The 16,455-nt window shown below is 38.8% G+C and overlaps 1 protein-coding gene across 1 annotated transcript in view; it reads right to left on the bottom strand.

The window, feature by feature from the left end:
* Positions 1-3,512: 3,512 nt before the first annotated feature.
* The window catches only part of LOC106937729 (tetraspanin-15), an 18,918-nt gene continuing 5,975 nt past the window's right edge, over positions 3,513-16,455 (bottom strand). The window contains exons 2-9 of the mRNA XM_015019386.1: positions 15,635-15,820; positions 14,294-14,368; positions 14,062-14,157; positions 11,190-11,303; positions 8,340-8,390; positions 6,042-6,158; positions 4,364-4,748; positions 3,513-4,299 (exon numbers count right to left, since the gene is read on the bottom strand). Of these exons, the coding sequence (XP_014874872.1) occupies positions 4,413-4,748; positions 6,042-6,158; positions 8,340-8,390; positions 11,190-11,303; positions 14,062-14,157; positions 14,294-14,368; positions 15,635-15,820 (975 nt within the window). The 3' untranslated portion in view covers positions 3,513-4,299; positions 4,364-4,412. The remainder of the gene's footprint in view (positions 4,300-4,363; positions 4,749-6,041; positions 6,159-8,339; positions 8,391-11,189; positions 11,304-14,061; positions 14,158-14,293; positions 14,369-15,634; positions 15,821-16,455) is intronic.

The raw sequence follows: 16,455 nt of genomic DNA, 5'->3' as shown, positions 1-16,455 counted from the left end.
TTTTAGAAAATAGTTAAAATTTTAAAATTTGGGGGTTTTTTTTTGTAAAAAAAAAAAAAAAAAAAAAAAAAAGTGCAATTGCGTCTGAATTTAGGCAGCAGATAGCACTTTATTTCAGCCTAACTGTGAGCACCACCTTCCAATTACTCCACCATGTGATGGAAGTTCAAGAAGCAACATGCACTGAGCGTCAGATACACTGGTCCCAGATGACGCAATGAAATATGAAATAATGATGACGGCCCAATAAAAAATGGCTGCTAAAAGTCAAAATGTTGTAAAGCTCAACTTGAAGAGCAATCAGAAATGTAACTAAATCAAAGCATAAATGCTTATTTCTGAGTGGATGATTATTTTATTGTTGTTTTGTTACATATTTAGGACTTTTTTTTAGAAGACGTTGTGCAGTCTGCATGTTATATTCTGCTGTGCATGATAAAAGTCTTTCAGTAAATTAAGTTTTTTTTTACACTAGTAATTAAAATATTTATAAAGAGTCATTGAAAGAGTTTTAATGTGTTCACAATGTATTGTATTTTTAATGTAAGTTCAAAGTAAAGCCATTATAAATACGCTTTAAATGTCATCAAAATGAGTTACTAAAGCATAAAATAAGCACAGAAGTTCAAATATATTTAAAGTAAAATAAGTACATATAGAGTTTTTCCACTTCAGCACACAATGTGCACTTTAAAATGAGATTTCATAGTATTTAAATTCAGCAAAATATTTGGTAGGGACAAAATAAGCTGTTTCAAAATAGCACTCTTAAAATTAATTTTACTATAATTTCTGAAATATATCCTATTATATTTTAGTACATTTATGCAGATTTTTTTTTCACCTGGGTTTTCAGAGATTCGGCCACAGATTTGACTCTAAGATTTCCAGATACACAGAACAAGGTGGCCAATTTCTTTGTTCCCTCTCTCAAGGATTTATTTTCACTGTCGTTTTGTCTGTAAACCAAACACAAAACCCCCGATGGAAACGGCATGTTTTGATTTTTCACAAGGTGGAAGGGATGTTTATGAAATACGACATAATGACACGAACCAAATTAGAGATAATTTGTAGTTCATCTGCTCCCTGCAGAGCTTGCTGAAGGTTGTTGACAACATGTGAGCACCGCGAGGGCCGTTTAGTGTCATTTCGGCCATTTCCAGGGAGTATAGTGGAATTGTGCTCTATTATCTGAGCTCAACACTTGTGCAACATGGATATAAATAGTGAGCCTGTCCCGTGACAGATAAAAGAGTAAAAAGTGTCTGTTGCTCCTCTTATGGCAAAACACATGGCCACATTATCATAATCACAGGTTATTTTGACGTTCACACACCCTGCTCTTGAGGATTTTCTGTTTTAGGCAACAGAAAGCTGTGTAATTATTCCATCTGCGCGCTCCGTTGATTATCTAAGAGACTGAGGGAGGGGGGAGAGAAAGATTAGTGACCTGCAGCTGGAAAAAGAGGCGCATGTGTGTGTTCGTGTGTTGCTTGTCAATTTAATTAAAATACAACATTTAAAACATAGGAAAGATGAAACAAGACGGAGATTTGGCTCCTGAAATGACTTGGACTACCCGATCCTGGCATGTCAGGATCACTGGTCAGAACCTTATATCTACATTCATTATGAAACATCACATTCACTGGCAGCTATAAGTTTCTTAATGCAGTTAGAAGTATTTGTACAACAAAACAATTCAGGTGCAAAAGTTTGGATTTATTGTGAATTTTCCATAATTTGTACATGTCAAGTAGTTTATGAAAATGAAACATTCTCAAATATATACATAACCCTGATCTATCCATCCGTCCTTTGTGCAGCCGCTTACCCTGGAAGGTTCTTGGGGGCGGGACTGCAGCCTATCTCAGCACTCATTGGACGAGAAGCAGGTCGAAAGTCCATCAGCTGCGTTTCCAAATGTGCGCAAAAATTTTGCTGATATTCCGTTTTGTTGATATTCAAAAAAACTCAATTTCGCCGTGAAATTGAGTTTTCACGGCGAAATGATTAAGTTTGTTCGGTGTTAAGTCATTAAACGTAATTATAATCCTCCTCCTGCCACTTCCTACTTCATCTACTTCGTCTTTTCCACCAGTAGCAACCTGCTGGTTGTTGATCACATCACATCACAAGAGGTGAAAAAAATTAGCTGTTTCTGACGCAGCATCGTGACTGCTGGATTTATTGGCTTTCTATCTCTCTACTGAAAAACTATTTGCCATGTAGAAATAAAATAACAAAAACAGTGAATTAGGCAGTGATGCTATTGATTTGAAGACAATTGGAGTTGATATGAATTAGAAAATAAAAATCACTATAAATTCAGATTTGTGAAATGGGCTCTTTGCACCTACGGCGTTGACGTCACATCTCCAGGAGCTAATGCGGCTAACTTGTTTCCACTTTGAGTTACCATGACTGGTAGAAAAGACTAAGTTGGATTTCAGATGCAAAAAACGCAATACTATGAACGTTGTTGTCTTCCTAATATAATGAGCTTTTAAGTTTTCATTAATTTCCAAGCGATCCTGAATTAAGAAGATGGTGGCTTGTAAATATTTGTCACTACCAGTTAAAGCTAACGCTGCACAACACAAAGTTTGCAGCCTTCACTTCACTCCGGACCAGCCTAAGAATACCAGGGATACGGATGGTAAATAAAGGAGCCTCCCTGAGNTATTTCCATGGAATCACTTCTGTATTCAGCCTGAAAAAGCGAGTATATGGGAACGAGAGAGCAGACCAGAGCCAGACAGCCGAGCAACTGATCCGCCTGTACATACTGCTGTAAACACCGTCCTATCTGAGCTCTGCACAAGAAACATGCAAAGGTAATAAAACGAAATAACACGGAGACCTTAAAAGACACGGTCATATTTTCTAAAAGCAGCAACTTTTAACCTGAATGGTCAGCGGAACCAGATCTCTGACACCAGAGCTGCGCTACTGTCAAGCTATGAGGCTTGTTGAGCTCCGTCAGGCTTCGGAAGTAAAAAGTCCGAACCGTAACCTCCCCGTTAGTCTGTGACACTAACGACAATAAACACACATAATATACTTGAAAATTAGGTAAAAACATTGTCCGTTAGAATGTTTAGATAATTAAATAGCACATTTTTACAAGAACAATGTCCGAGAATATTGCCTACTAGCATAAGCTAAGGTTAATGTTGGCCACAAAGTTTAAGTAAAACTCACCTTCGTATCAGTGAATGTATAACGAGGCGAACATCTAAAACCTTTGGATCGATGTACAAACCTTGGCCAAGCCCTAGTGCAAAATGATATTTGTATTGGATCGGAAACAATCGAGCCGCTTTTCCCTGAACGCGGAAGCTGAGGTGCAAAGAGCCCATTGTCTTATTTGAACAAATTACAACATGTCTGTTGTGTTATGCAGCACTGAGAAAGGAACATAATGGTTCGAATATCTATTTTTAAGCGATATTCATGTCCTTGAATAGTGAGTGTTCAATTCTCAGTAATGAAATAAAACAGTGAAATAAGTAGACAAATTCAGCTTTATTGACAAGAACATTAGTGTTTATACAAGGCAGGAGCTGGGAGGAAGCTCAAAATAATGCAACTCATACAAAAACTGTCCGTTTTTCTTTTTTTTTTTTTCCGGGTCAGGTGGATAATGCCTTTAGGAATTCCTTTAAAGATGGAAGGAATAAAAACATTTTTATTAAAATGGAAAAGCCTCAAGTACAGAGCTTTTTTTTCTTCCTCTTCATTAAAATGACTTCATATACAGTACAAAACATGCATCCCATGTTATTTCACAAACATCAGTCTTACAATGCACAGTGATTGCACAAAATTAAATTAAAAATCATAAAAATAAAAATAAAAACATTACACAAACTGTATAAATCCGTCACAGACGCTACAAGCAAGACACACCTGGCTAGTCCTATTCTCACACATTGAAAAGCAACCATTAATTTATTTATACAACCAAAACTGTTTCGTCCTCTGACTACTGGGCTATTTTCAAAATAGCCTGAGGTAAGCTTTAGCACATGAGCCGTGGCTCAGTCAAGGCTTAAAAAAATATAAAATGACTGACAAAACAAAGGAAATCTCTCTTTTAAAAGGAATTTTGTTTGAAATTTGCTGTAAACAAAGTGCGAAAAGTACTTCTGATCCCTTTTGCCGACCCACTTCCTTTTGATTCAATGGTTCGCGTACAAACTTTGAGTAGTGCAACACAACCGAAATGAATGTCATCAATTACACCGACAAGGAAATAAAAAAAGAAAGGCATAAAAACCCCAAAAGGCAAAACAAACAAACAAAAAAACAATAATAACAATAACAAAACAAAAAAAAACAAAATAAAAAAAACACAAAAAAACAAACAAAAAAAAAAAAAAACCCAGGCTGGACGGGAGATGAACTCAGTGGTCCCGTTTCTGCCGCCGGCCCACGTCGACCTCGTCCAGGCCACTGGCCGACCGGGACTGCTGCAGCTCCCTGAGCTGGGCGTGGGTCCGGGGCGGCTGCTTCTTCAGCTTCTCCAGGTGAATGTCAATGGGGTCAAGCTCGGGCTCGGAGGCCGGCACGGGCAGGTAGCCGCCATCCCTGGGCAGGCACAGGCACCAGCCGGCGCCCGCCAGGTCCAGCTCGCTGTACTCGAACTCGGACTTCTTCAGCTTGAAGTCTACCATGTCGGCCGACTCGCTCATGTCCACCAGCAGGTTCCAGAAGACGCAGCTCAGGATGATGCCCAGCAGCTGCAGGTGGGGGAACACTCATCAGCTGTGTTTCCATTACAAATGTGAGCAAATCTTTGTCTATATTCCGCGAATGTCGAAAAAACACATTTGGCGATTGTGGCGTTTCCTGTCAGTGAATGATCCGTTCAGGAAGCACGATCCGTACCTTTGGCTCATTTGCGCTTCAGAAACACTTCAGTACATTCTTAAAATGTATGTCAACAAAGTGTAACATAAATATTTATATTACTTAAAATACTATTTGTTATAAGATTACCTATTTTCATAGACAATGTCATTATTTTCTTAATGAATAATTGTCATAATTTAGTTAAAAGACAAGTAGAAAATAGTGTAGCATGTTATTGTTTACAACTGGAAATTTTGTGCATCTGCGCATTGCTGGAGGGCCAAAAAGTTATTAATGTACATGTGATCCAGAGCCGCTGTGCCGCAGTTAAACAATCCTGTTAGTGAAATAAAACCTGGAGATGTGGGTATCATTAACTTAGTGCAGTGCGCCACAGCAAAGGGAAAAATAACGCAGCCAAACCGTTGAAGAACAACGGTTGAGAATATCACTTCCACATATCAAACTAACATCAACAGCTGCCTCGTTTGGCTCGGCACTTCTCTCTTCACAGTGGAGGACGGCCGTCTACAGCGCAGGCAAATATCCTGTAAGCTTCATAGCGTCCGTGTTGTGACGTAAACATTAACAATCGGGTAAAATTTAAAACCTCAACAGATGATTTATTCAGTGAATTTAGCAGAAGCCAATCTCGTATGAGTCCGTTTTCTATTCTGAAATCATTTGTAAGCGCACTCTTTTCATACAGATTACATAAAATAATTTTTTAAACATACTCTAACTGCAACAAGTTGCTGCAAATTATACCCATCGCTTGACACAGAGGAACTATTTATACGTGTGCAAAATTAAAAATAGGAGCAAAAAAATAAACAGCAACTTACCAAGTCAACAAGTTAAGCTATCCATTTTCAATGCTTTTCGTCTTTTGTTTCTTCCTAACAGAAATGTTATTAGTAACAAGCCTAAAATCTGACGTCCCCTACAGGAAAAATTGTAACAAAATGAGGTGTGACAAAATAAATGAATTAGGTGAACTATGAGAGCGGTCACTGAGGGAGACCGGTGGACACTTCAGACTAAATCATATTTCAAAGACAAACAATCAGAGAGATATACATCTATTAGAAACTTTCAGAGGAAATAACGAGGCAGTTTAGTTTCCAGGTGCCTCCAAGCCGTTTAGTTTCGGGGAGTTGCGGCTCTGAGTTTTCAATTACCTGTGGCAGCCCGATGGCGCAGCAGAGGGCGACGGTTATTCCAATGTTGTCGCTCATCCAGAGGTTAACTGCATGGATGCAGCCGCGCACATGGATCATCTCCTGCAGGGTTTCACGCTGATGGCCAGAGCGCAGAGCGGGAGAAAATGAGAAGAAAGTAGAATTTCTAAAGTGAAACTGCAGCCCCTCATCCTCCAGTTAGAAGGAAAGCAGAAGTTCTGAAAAACCCAAAGCTGCTGCAGAAATTACAAAGAGCTTCAGTCTAGCTTCGTTTGGGGTGATGCATTTGGTGTCTAGGAAGTTCAGAATTTTTTCACAAATTTTAGTGTTTTTTTAAGAAGGACTTTATGTGATAGAACAAATTGTGAAGCGTGAAATACAACGTTATTTATTTTTTTTAAGTTTCATTGGCCCTAATAGTGAATTGAAAGGAAAATGGGTAATGAGAGAAGGGAAAACATGCGGCAAAGGTCGCCAGGCCAGGAAGCAAACCTGTGACAGCCGCGTCGAGGACTAAGGCCTCCATATGTGGGGTGTACTTAACCCCTGCACCATCACAGCACACCCAGAAATATGAATTGTTTTTTTGTTTGTTTGTTTTGATTTTAGCAGATAAACAGAGAAAAAGCGTGGTTCCACAAAATATTCACACCAGTGTTCTTAATTCAAACACACACCAATTTCCTGAAGTAAACTTCAGCTCATTTGGAGAACGACTCAACCAGCTCGGAAATTCTAGCAACTAAATTACTTTGCAGAATAGCTCACGCTCAGTGAAGTTGGACAGAGACTCAGACATAGGAATTATTGTACATGTTTTCAGTTTTTCCTTTTTAAAATATATTTTAATGGCTCTTACATAATATTCTGATTTTCTGACACAATGCATTTTGGTTTTTCATTATCTGTAAGCCTCAAAGAGACGGCATATAGTTCTATTTTATAGCACAAACAAACGACTGTTATCTTCAGTTGTTATAAAAATGCTGTATAACAAATATGACTTGGAACAAATTTAACTTTGTAATTTAACGTAGTGAATTTGGGCCTCTGTCTCTAAAAACTCCTGCTCTTTTTGAAACTCCGCCTTCAGGAAGTCATCATAACATGGCTCTTCTATTAACCCTTTAACAACGTTTCTACCATGTTGCACTGACCAGTAGCTCCTATAATGAGTTCAGCTCATGCTCAGTTCCACCAGGTGTTTGCTAATTGCTGCTGGCTAGTCTGAAGGAGCTGAGTGGGGGAGGAGAGCTCAGAGCAGAGAGATGGAATCTTGGAAACCGCAGCTCTGAGGAGGAGCCATGTCTTGAAGGCGGGGCTAGGTCCCCCCAGGCATTTGCACAGCTGAATGGTTGCCAGGAGAGATAAAGGATTTGTCAAACAAGCATGAAAGAATGAAGGGAACACTCCAGGAATGTTTTTGATTAAGGAATAATGTTATAACAAGAAGTAAGCCTTAAAACGTTTTGCATTTTACATGAACTGCCCCTTTAATCACAAAAACTACAAGAAATAAAAGCTTGACGTATTTCACTGTGTGTAATGAATCTACATAAGTTTCATATTCTGTATTGGGAAACAGGAAATGCTTTATTTTTCCCACAACATTCCATTATTTTTTTAGGGTGTTTCTGTAAATTTACTGTTGACAGCAGGTACCGGTCAGTCGCTGGGTCCAGATTCCCCCAGAAATCTTCACCTCTTCTTTTTGCATCACTTTTTCAGACTCAAAATGCTCCAATATCTCATCTGATTTTCAGCTGCCTTTTGAAATCAAAGTACAAGCATTGAAATCAACTTCATTTTATTATTATTATTTTTTTTAGCAGTGTTTAGAATTTAATATCTGTATTTTTCAAACACCATGACATTTTCATCATCTGTGGTGCAGCCACTGTATAAAGCTGCATGAGCACAAAAGTGTATGTGTGTATGTGTTCAAGTGTTTTTTAGTTAATAACCTGAAAGCCAAGATAATGAAAGCTATGATTGTTTAATTGCAGACTGAGCTAAAAGTTGACGCCATGGTAACCGTGTTGATCTTTAATTATCAGTCGGGAATCTCTTTTGAGCACTTTGTTCTGGGAGACAGAACAAACAGAGCTTGGAGAGAAAAAGTTATTTTTACACACTATTATTTTCTTTGGCTCATACTTCTCTAGATGAGGAAAATACTAACTGTAGATTCTACAGTTGCCAGTAATAAGGGGCAGGAGCTGTGATACATTGTGAAGAATCTGTGCAAAACCAACAAGATAAAGAAAAAAAGCAGATAAAATATGTTCTCACACATACCTGTTCATTCAGAGTGTTGTAGCCACAAAGGGTGTTGATAACTTCTCCCAGCTGTGAAGAGACAGAATACGCAGCAATCAGACACAAAGTTTGACCTGAGATGAGACAGTCGCAGTGTGACTCCACATCTACTGGAAACTCTAGTCAAGATGACTGGAAATATATTCCTTCTATGTAATAATAAAAGTATCAACCGAAAAATGCTGATGAATCTAGTTTTTTTATTTGACCAGGAATATTTAGGGAATAAAGAAAACTAACTGTGACTCAAACTTTTATCTGATAGAAAAGTCCCACAAGGAAAAGAAACAACTAAATATATTAAATAGTCCTGAAATGACAACATTTAAGACTAGTAATTCATATATTAAAGGCCAAGTTACTTTATTAAATTAATTTAAATCATTTTAGGGCCACAAAGACAATTTTATGTGTCTGCAGTTGTTTTTGTTTAAGTTTTGCGTCCACACATTTTTGGTGTTTTTGGGAGACCAGAAATGATAATTTTTTTAACTGGGTTCCAGGGTGGTCCAGTTCCGTATTGCGGCCATCCAGGTGTGTCTCTCTCACAATAACAAAAATTCTGTGTTTTTTGTGTCATTCTCTGGCAGCATTACTGCGCCACCAACTGGCCTGGAAGACCAACTACGGTGTTTTCACCGCAGCCTGTTGTGGGTGTGCACACTTTTTCTTACTCGTTTATGAAAGTTGTCCTATTGGCAAAAGAGGATTGTACACGGTACAAACATTTCTGCTACTGCAATAAAAAAGTGATTTAATTTTAGACTGAGCACAGATATGGACAGCACTGTATGTGACATGTTTCCGTCTTTTAAAAAGCCTCTAATACACCGACCATTTGGAGCGAAAACCTGACTGCAGCCGTGACGGGTAACAACTGATAACATCAGACATGTCTTTTTAATCGGTGTAATCTGTGTGTGTGTGTGTGTGTGTGTGCAAAAAGAGAGGACTGCAGGACTCTATCATCATTTATCTGTCCTCAGCTTCCAGGCACATTATCAGTCCTTAAAGCTCAGGGACCGGAGTGGCTGTGGGCCTGTGGAGGGGCCCAAAGGGGGGCTAACATTTTATTTAAACTGAAAAATCTCCCAAAGGCCACAGAGCTTTAAATAGCAGCATGTCTCCTGCTAGCCAGGCAATACATTTTCATTGTGGAGTCAATTACAGTTCTATTGTGCAGATAACAAGAGCCTCTCCTTCATTTGATAAAACCACCAGACATTTCTGTCCCGGCCTGGATGCTCTCTGGATGTGTGTCTATCAGCAGGATATGAGATAAGCAAACAAGATGGCTGTGAGTGAGCTGCAGCTCCACGTCAATCTGATAATAGTTGATGAGCATGTGGTATCAGTGTTTGGCTATTATCTGGCAGAAACAGGCTCAGCGGTGGTCCTGGTTTTAGCCACGTAGTGATACAAATGAAGTAGGTCTCCTCTTGCTTTAGGGATTCACAATTCATAGTAAGTCAATTAGCTTTCGGTCAACACGTGATGCAGCAACAGATACCTTGTGTAGTTATTTAAACGGAAGCACACGGTGATCACAGAACGGAAAAACAAAACAGAAAATAAGCAATCGGCAAACTAAACATCTTTATTTTGTTAAATTTTTTAGGCAGCCTGACTTGATCCTGTCGGTTTGATCTAACAAAGATGATCATAGCTGATGATTAATTGATGACAGAAAATTAACAAATGACAAAAAGAGCTAGTGATGCGTTCCAGTTGGATCTGGACTTGGGAATTTCCGACTTCCCAGAAAAATCAACTAGAACTAGGGCTGACCTGATCCACTTTTTCACTTCTGATACAGATATCTGATATCTGAAGTTTAGTATCAGTCGATACCAATCTGAGAAACGGTGCTGAATCGACTCATGTACAGACAGAAATGTACTGAATTACCAATGGATAACTCTGCACCAGTACAGAACACTGAAATAGACTAACAGCTTCATAAGGTGGTCAAACATGGAAAAACAATTTTAATTTGTTCAGTCAGTGCAAGTAGGAGAAGAACAGCCAATGTAAAATAAACAATAAAAAAACTGATAAAACAATTGGTTCACTACTTCAGTCAAACATGTAAAAAATGAACTGGAACAAATCTTTCAAATGGTTCAGAAAGTGGAATAAAGAATTCTTTTTGAGGTTTTGTTGGCTCTAGTGACCTTTATTTGAAAGTAGTTTGACAGGAAACAGGGTAATCAGAGAGGGGAAGACATGCAGCAAATGTTGCCAGGCTGGGAATCGAACCTGTGACCACTGCCACGAGGACCAAGGCCTCAGTATGTGGGTTGTGCTTTGTCCCTGCGCCACCACAGCACCCAAGGATTAACTCCAACTATAATACAACAACTTCATGCAAGGCTCTGTTGAAGTGATTTTTTTTTTATCCAGTCATCGTGCAGAAAGAGACACTTAATCGAAAAGTGGCTCATCACACTTTGGGTCTAAAATGTGGTTAATATACTGTAACATAAACCCAGGTTGCTTTGGATAGCTTTTTCCATTTTACAAATGCAATTATTTGAAAACAGATTTTTGTATTTGAAGTTCATCTTTGTCCAACATTTGAATAAGTTTTATTGATCTGAATATTTAGGAAAATATAAAAGGAAAAAAACAAACAAACTTTGGAGTCATTAAAATGGGAGCAAACACTTTTCTCAGAACTGTAGATTGGCCAAACCCGACAGCATACTGCAAATACACCATCACTGCAGGATGACTGTGTGCAATAAACAGCATCCAGCTGAGTTCTGAGATCTAACAATACAAACACAAAAGCCTGGGCGATGTTTGGAGAGGCGTTGGCACGCTCACCTTGCGAACACAGCAGGTGTATGGAACCCCGCAGGCCAGTGGACCGGTACCGTTGCAGAAATGGTACTGGTTGACTCCCCAGTCCTTATATTCATCCCCTCCACAACAAGAAAACTGGAAAATGAAACAGATGGGGAACCAGAACAGAAATTCAAGGATTATTAGAAAATTATCTGAAAAAAAAATCTACAAACATCTCAACACACCTGAGACACATGACTGAATAAGACGTCATTAGTTCTAAAATTTTAACTAATTTTATTACATTAAAATGAATTCTAATTGATCGAACTAATAACTTCCGCTTCAACATTCTTTTAGTGGTGTAGTTTGACCGCCATCCAGCAGAGGGCGCTGCTGGTAATCGTCTAGCAGAGTCAGACACAGACTTAAAAATGGCGGACTATCCCAGAACAGCAAGAAGGTGGAATGGTCCAAACAAAGTCCGATTGGAAGGAAAAATGCATTTTATCCGTTGAAGTAAGAACGCTGGACAAGCTCCTTGAGTTTCACCTTAATAGCGCTCATTCAGTTATGCTGCATGGCGAAGCAGCGTCAACTTTTCACCCAAAACTAATTATTGATGTGACACGAAGGCGATAAAGTCTGCCCTCCTCTAAACTGACAGTACTGTAACACTGAGTAGTGATCTAAATCGGTGTCACCATGAAATAGGAGGTCGTGGGTAGAGAAAGAGCAGACACTGAGAGGGAATAGCGTAGCTGTGCAGACTTTTATTCAACCGTGTAACCCAACAGCATAACTTCTCAGCCCCTCATCAGAACAAACCCAAAAAAAAAAAAAAAAACCCGAAGAAGAAAGAAACGTCACCACTCATCCATGGAACATCCTCAGCAAATAACCAATCTCACATGAAACCATATCAATTGAAAAGGACAAATAAATCATCTTACAGTACTATGTATTAACATCCCTGTTCATAGGGAATTTAGTGTCTTACATACTTTATTTTATTGATTGGTTTATTTATTTTTTGACTCAGCAACGTAATGGCTTTTTGTTTTGTTATAGTGAATAAATACGCCTAAGTTTAATGTGAGAAATCAACGACTATCTGTTCATTCAGTCAGTATTTAATACGGCTGACTTTTTTTTTTAAATGTTGCCCTTCCTGTTTTGGAAAGACAGTCAGCCCCTTTTCCCCTCTGAGAAAACTCAGGTTTCTAAGAAAATGCCCGCTCTTTAACTAATCGTTAGTCAGTCGATAAGATCATTCCACTTTGCATTAACTTTTTAATCAATAACTTTCACCCCCCATAAATGGTTCCTGCTTTCAGCATAAAAAGATGAAATGGCCAATTAAGATTAGCACTAATGGCTGTGTAATAAATAACAGACTTTAATATATTCCATTAGGATTTCATGTGATATCAACATGAAGAAGAGTTTATCTACACAGGCCACCAAATACATATTAACCCAGAAGCTTACACACTGAAGAAAAAAACAAAAAACATACAGCCTTTTCCCTGTCAGGAAAAAGGCTTTCTTTGCTCGTAGAACCCAGTCCCCCAGCTGCTCCAGCCTCTGCCTACCTCTGGGCTGCAGGAGCTGATTAGACACTTGTCCCCATCCTCTCTGCCTGAGACAGTCTGCCCACTCTTCCATTGAGAAATTGCCATTCAAAGTGACAACAGGTTCTGTGCAGCTGTCTCCCCTCCCAGTTAAACATGACAAAGTGTCACACTTCTGCTGTGAGCCTCTACCTTTCAGTGACAAATCCACACTGGGCTCTCTCCAACCCTGCAGACAGAGCAGGACTGGGAGATGAAATGGCCTCGGTGGCGAGGCAGGGAGGAATAATGGCACTCCCACAGAGGCGCCCTGTTTGTTCTAATCCATAGCACTATGCCATTACAACAGGATGATGTCACAATATCAGGACCAGTGGGCTGTGTGCAAGAAAGTGCACAAGCAACAAGCTCCCACACCTTTAAAGCCTCTGGGTGATATTCTGATCAATAGTTTGCCCTGTTGGTAATAAAAATGTTTCCTTCATGCAGTCCCACACACCGATGTCGGCCCTCCTCAAATTAGCTGTCTGCTGTGAAAAGTTTCTCAGAAATTCTCTTTGAATTGTGGCTTAAAAGCAAACACTCCTGATGTGATGAACTGAAAATAAAACCAAACGTGTTTGGCTTTAAAAATAAAGCCAAATATGTTTGGCTTTATTTTCAGCACTACAAATGCTTTTAAAGGCGCAGTATTATGTATTTTCCAGGCACATAGTGCTATTTTATAGTACAATCAAGTAACTTGTTAGAAAAATGCCATTAGTGTCAAGAAATGTGACTTCGCAATTTAACACCTTAAAATTGGGCCTCTATCTCTTCAAAAACTCCTGCTCTTTCTAAAACTCCACCTTCAGGAGTCATCACAACATGGCTCCTCTATTAACCCTTTAACTGTGTTTTTACCAGCGTTGAACAGAGAAGTAACTCGTATAATGAGCTCAGCTAATTGCTGCTGGCTAGTCTGAAGGAGCAGAAAGATGGAGTGGCTCCTCCAAGGAGGATCTTCGTCCTCAAAGGCGGAGCTATGTCCACCCAGGTGCTTTTCTAATTAAGATTAAAGGAGAGCTGCAGCTATGAACACAGTTTCTCTTTAAAAGTGAATATTATGGTAAGGGGTCAGAAAGAGTTGTTATAATATTTAGTTGTTACAGAAATCCAAAAATTATTAAATGAACAAAAACGTATGTGATTTACAAAAATGAGTGGTGCAAAATTATCTGCGCAACTACCTTAGGGTGTAGCTGACATTAAATCACAAACCAATAAGTTTCATGTAACTAAGAAACACAAAGTTATGTCCCAACTGTTGACAGAAGTGAAGCCAAGTATAATCCTACCTTTTGCTGGACATAGTCCAAGATATTTTTGAAGTCCAGATCGTCGTAGTAGTGTTTAATTCCTTCCCGTATGGTGCTCTGAAACAACGCAACTGTCTGGAAAGAACACAAGCAGAAACACACAGATGGTGGTGAGCAGGAAAAATATCAACCAAGCAGACTGACCTGCCTGCAAGCAATCAAATTGCTAGATAAAAACATCAAGAGCCACACGATATGAAACAACTTTTACCTTCTTTTCAAAGATGAGAGCCATGGCGAGAGTCAATGCCTGGAGGAGCAGCAGCACACACAGAACGCAGAGGAACTGTGGAGAGAAAAGAGACATTTAGCAGATTAAAAGTGTTTTTTTTTTTTTTTTACTTCGCTTATGAAAAGTTTAGACTGCTGAACGTAGAATGATTTACAGTCTTCTTAAAATACTGATCTGCTACAAAAACAGATGAATCCCAGGCTCCTCTGACGTCTCTCCTCCTGTTTCTGGTTTTCTTTCTGGGGATTAAAACTAATCTAAATTGTTTTGTGCAGACTCTGGTTCAATTTAAGAATTCATTGTTGTTGACTCAATAATCAAACTACAGTTTTTCATTCTGCTGCGCTATTAAGGCGAAACTTATCCAACACGTGCAGTATGCTACTGACAACTTTACAATTGTATCTGTAAAAATCATGAAAGTAAAAAAAAAATGCTGCAGATTGCTTGACAGAGGTAGAATGACAAAATAATTACTTGTTGGAGAAGATCATAATTTATGCATTAAAGCATCTGTTCTTTGCCTTTATCTGACTGAAACTGAACCAGAATACATGATGGTGCATCTGGAAAAATAAAAAAATAGATGTTTTCTCATTCTGTATTAATAATTCTAACCAGTAACAGAGGCTTGAGACCTCCAAAAAGAAATAAAGAAGAAAAAAAAACCCTCCTGAGATAAAACAGTAATTATTCATGGTCTATTGTTTGAGTCAAACACAATAATAGACATTCTTTTCTTTTAAATTATTGCTATGTCATTGGTTTATTGACTTTCTAATCTTCTCCTCAAAAACACAGACATCACTGACTTCTCTGTTTCTAACTTAATTTTGCGCTTTATTACTGATTATTTAGCTATAGCTAATTACATGGTTGCATAGCAACCACAATAATGCAGCCCTACTCCTTTTTAGATTTTCCTCTGTTACTGACAAAACCAACAGCTGCGTCTTTGCATGCAGGAAGGAAAAAGGTCATCAAACTGTTTGGTGGTATTAATGTTTTAAGAACCGAACTGTTTTGCACTCTGTAAATTATATTTCTTAGATGTAATGTTTGTGGTAATATATGTAATTAGACACAAATATTCTAAAATGAACACGTGTTTGGTTTGAATTTGCAGCCGAATAGATAATCTAATCATAATCAAAGTGTAAAGTTTCAGTCACAGAACACGAATCAAAAAGATCCAAGCAGTTTAATCAAAGAGACGCATCAGGTACCATTTAATTTCACTATCCCGCTTTTAAAAAACAACAACAACAAAACAAACAAGGTAAACAGCTAACTCTGCAGACGTTCGTCCAGCGTCCCTACCATGTGCAGCAGGGTCTTATTGTCCCTGAGGGAGCCGACCATTCCCACCACTGACACGGTGAACATCACCAGGCCCAGCAGGATGAGCACAACGGCGGGAGCCAGGAAGAGACCCTCCAGGGTCCGATTCTTCTGCCTCTCCACTTCCGCATACACTCCCACACACAACACACACAGGCCCATAAACTGTGGAGAGAAGAGAGGTGGTTCGTGACACGGAGACCTAAGGTCGAGTTTGGAACGGCAGCCAAGCCACATATTTACATACACTGGACTTCACCGTCTGAAGTCCAGTCAGACCAAACCTCTCTTGTTTTAGCCTAGTTAGAATTAACAAAGTTACGGTAGCTCTACTTGCTAAATGCCAGAAAACTTGGAGATACATTTTTTTTTAGAAAGTTCTTTGCAATTTTCCTCGAATTCAAAAGTTTACATAGATTTGGTCAGTATCAGGGATAACCGTCTTTGACAGTGTTTGACTTGGGCCAAACCTTTTGGGATTCCTTCCACAAGTTGCTTAATATAGTTTATTTATTTACTATTTGATACTGTCTTGAACCCTTTAGCTTGTAGCTATGCTTAAAATCAAACACAGCAAATAACTCTGCTGTTTCTTTAAATGTCCTTCTGCAGTCTTAATGGAGTGTGAACCAGTTAAATCAGTTAATACAAGCACAACATCCCGCAGAAGAGTAGCAGCCTCTCTCCGGTTACAGATGGGATTTTTTTAGAAGAGCTTTAAACTTTCCAATAGTATTTTTTTTTTTTTTTTGGGGGGGGGGGGTTTTTTTTGGTTTTATAATATATGGTTTTATTCTTTT

The sequence above is a fragment of the Poecilia latipinna genome, unplaced genomic scaffold (genome assembly GCF_001443285.1).
Source record: "Poecilia latipinna isolate Pla-1442-1.1 unplaced genomic scaffold, P_latipinna-1.0 Scaffold2424, whole genome shotgun sequence".
Lineage (NCBI taxonomy): Eukaryota > Metazoa > Chordata > Actinopteri > Cyprinodontiformes > Poeciliidae > Poecilia > Poecilia latipinna.
Note: the sequence above shows the minus strand (reverse complement) of the source record. Positions and strands in the feature narration are given on the sequence as shown.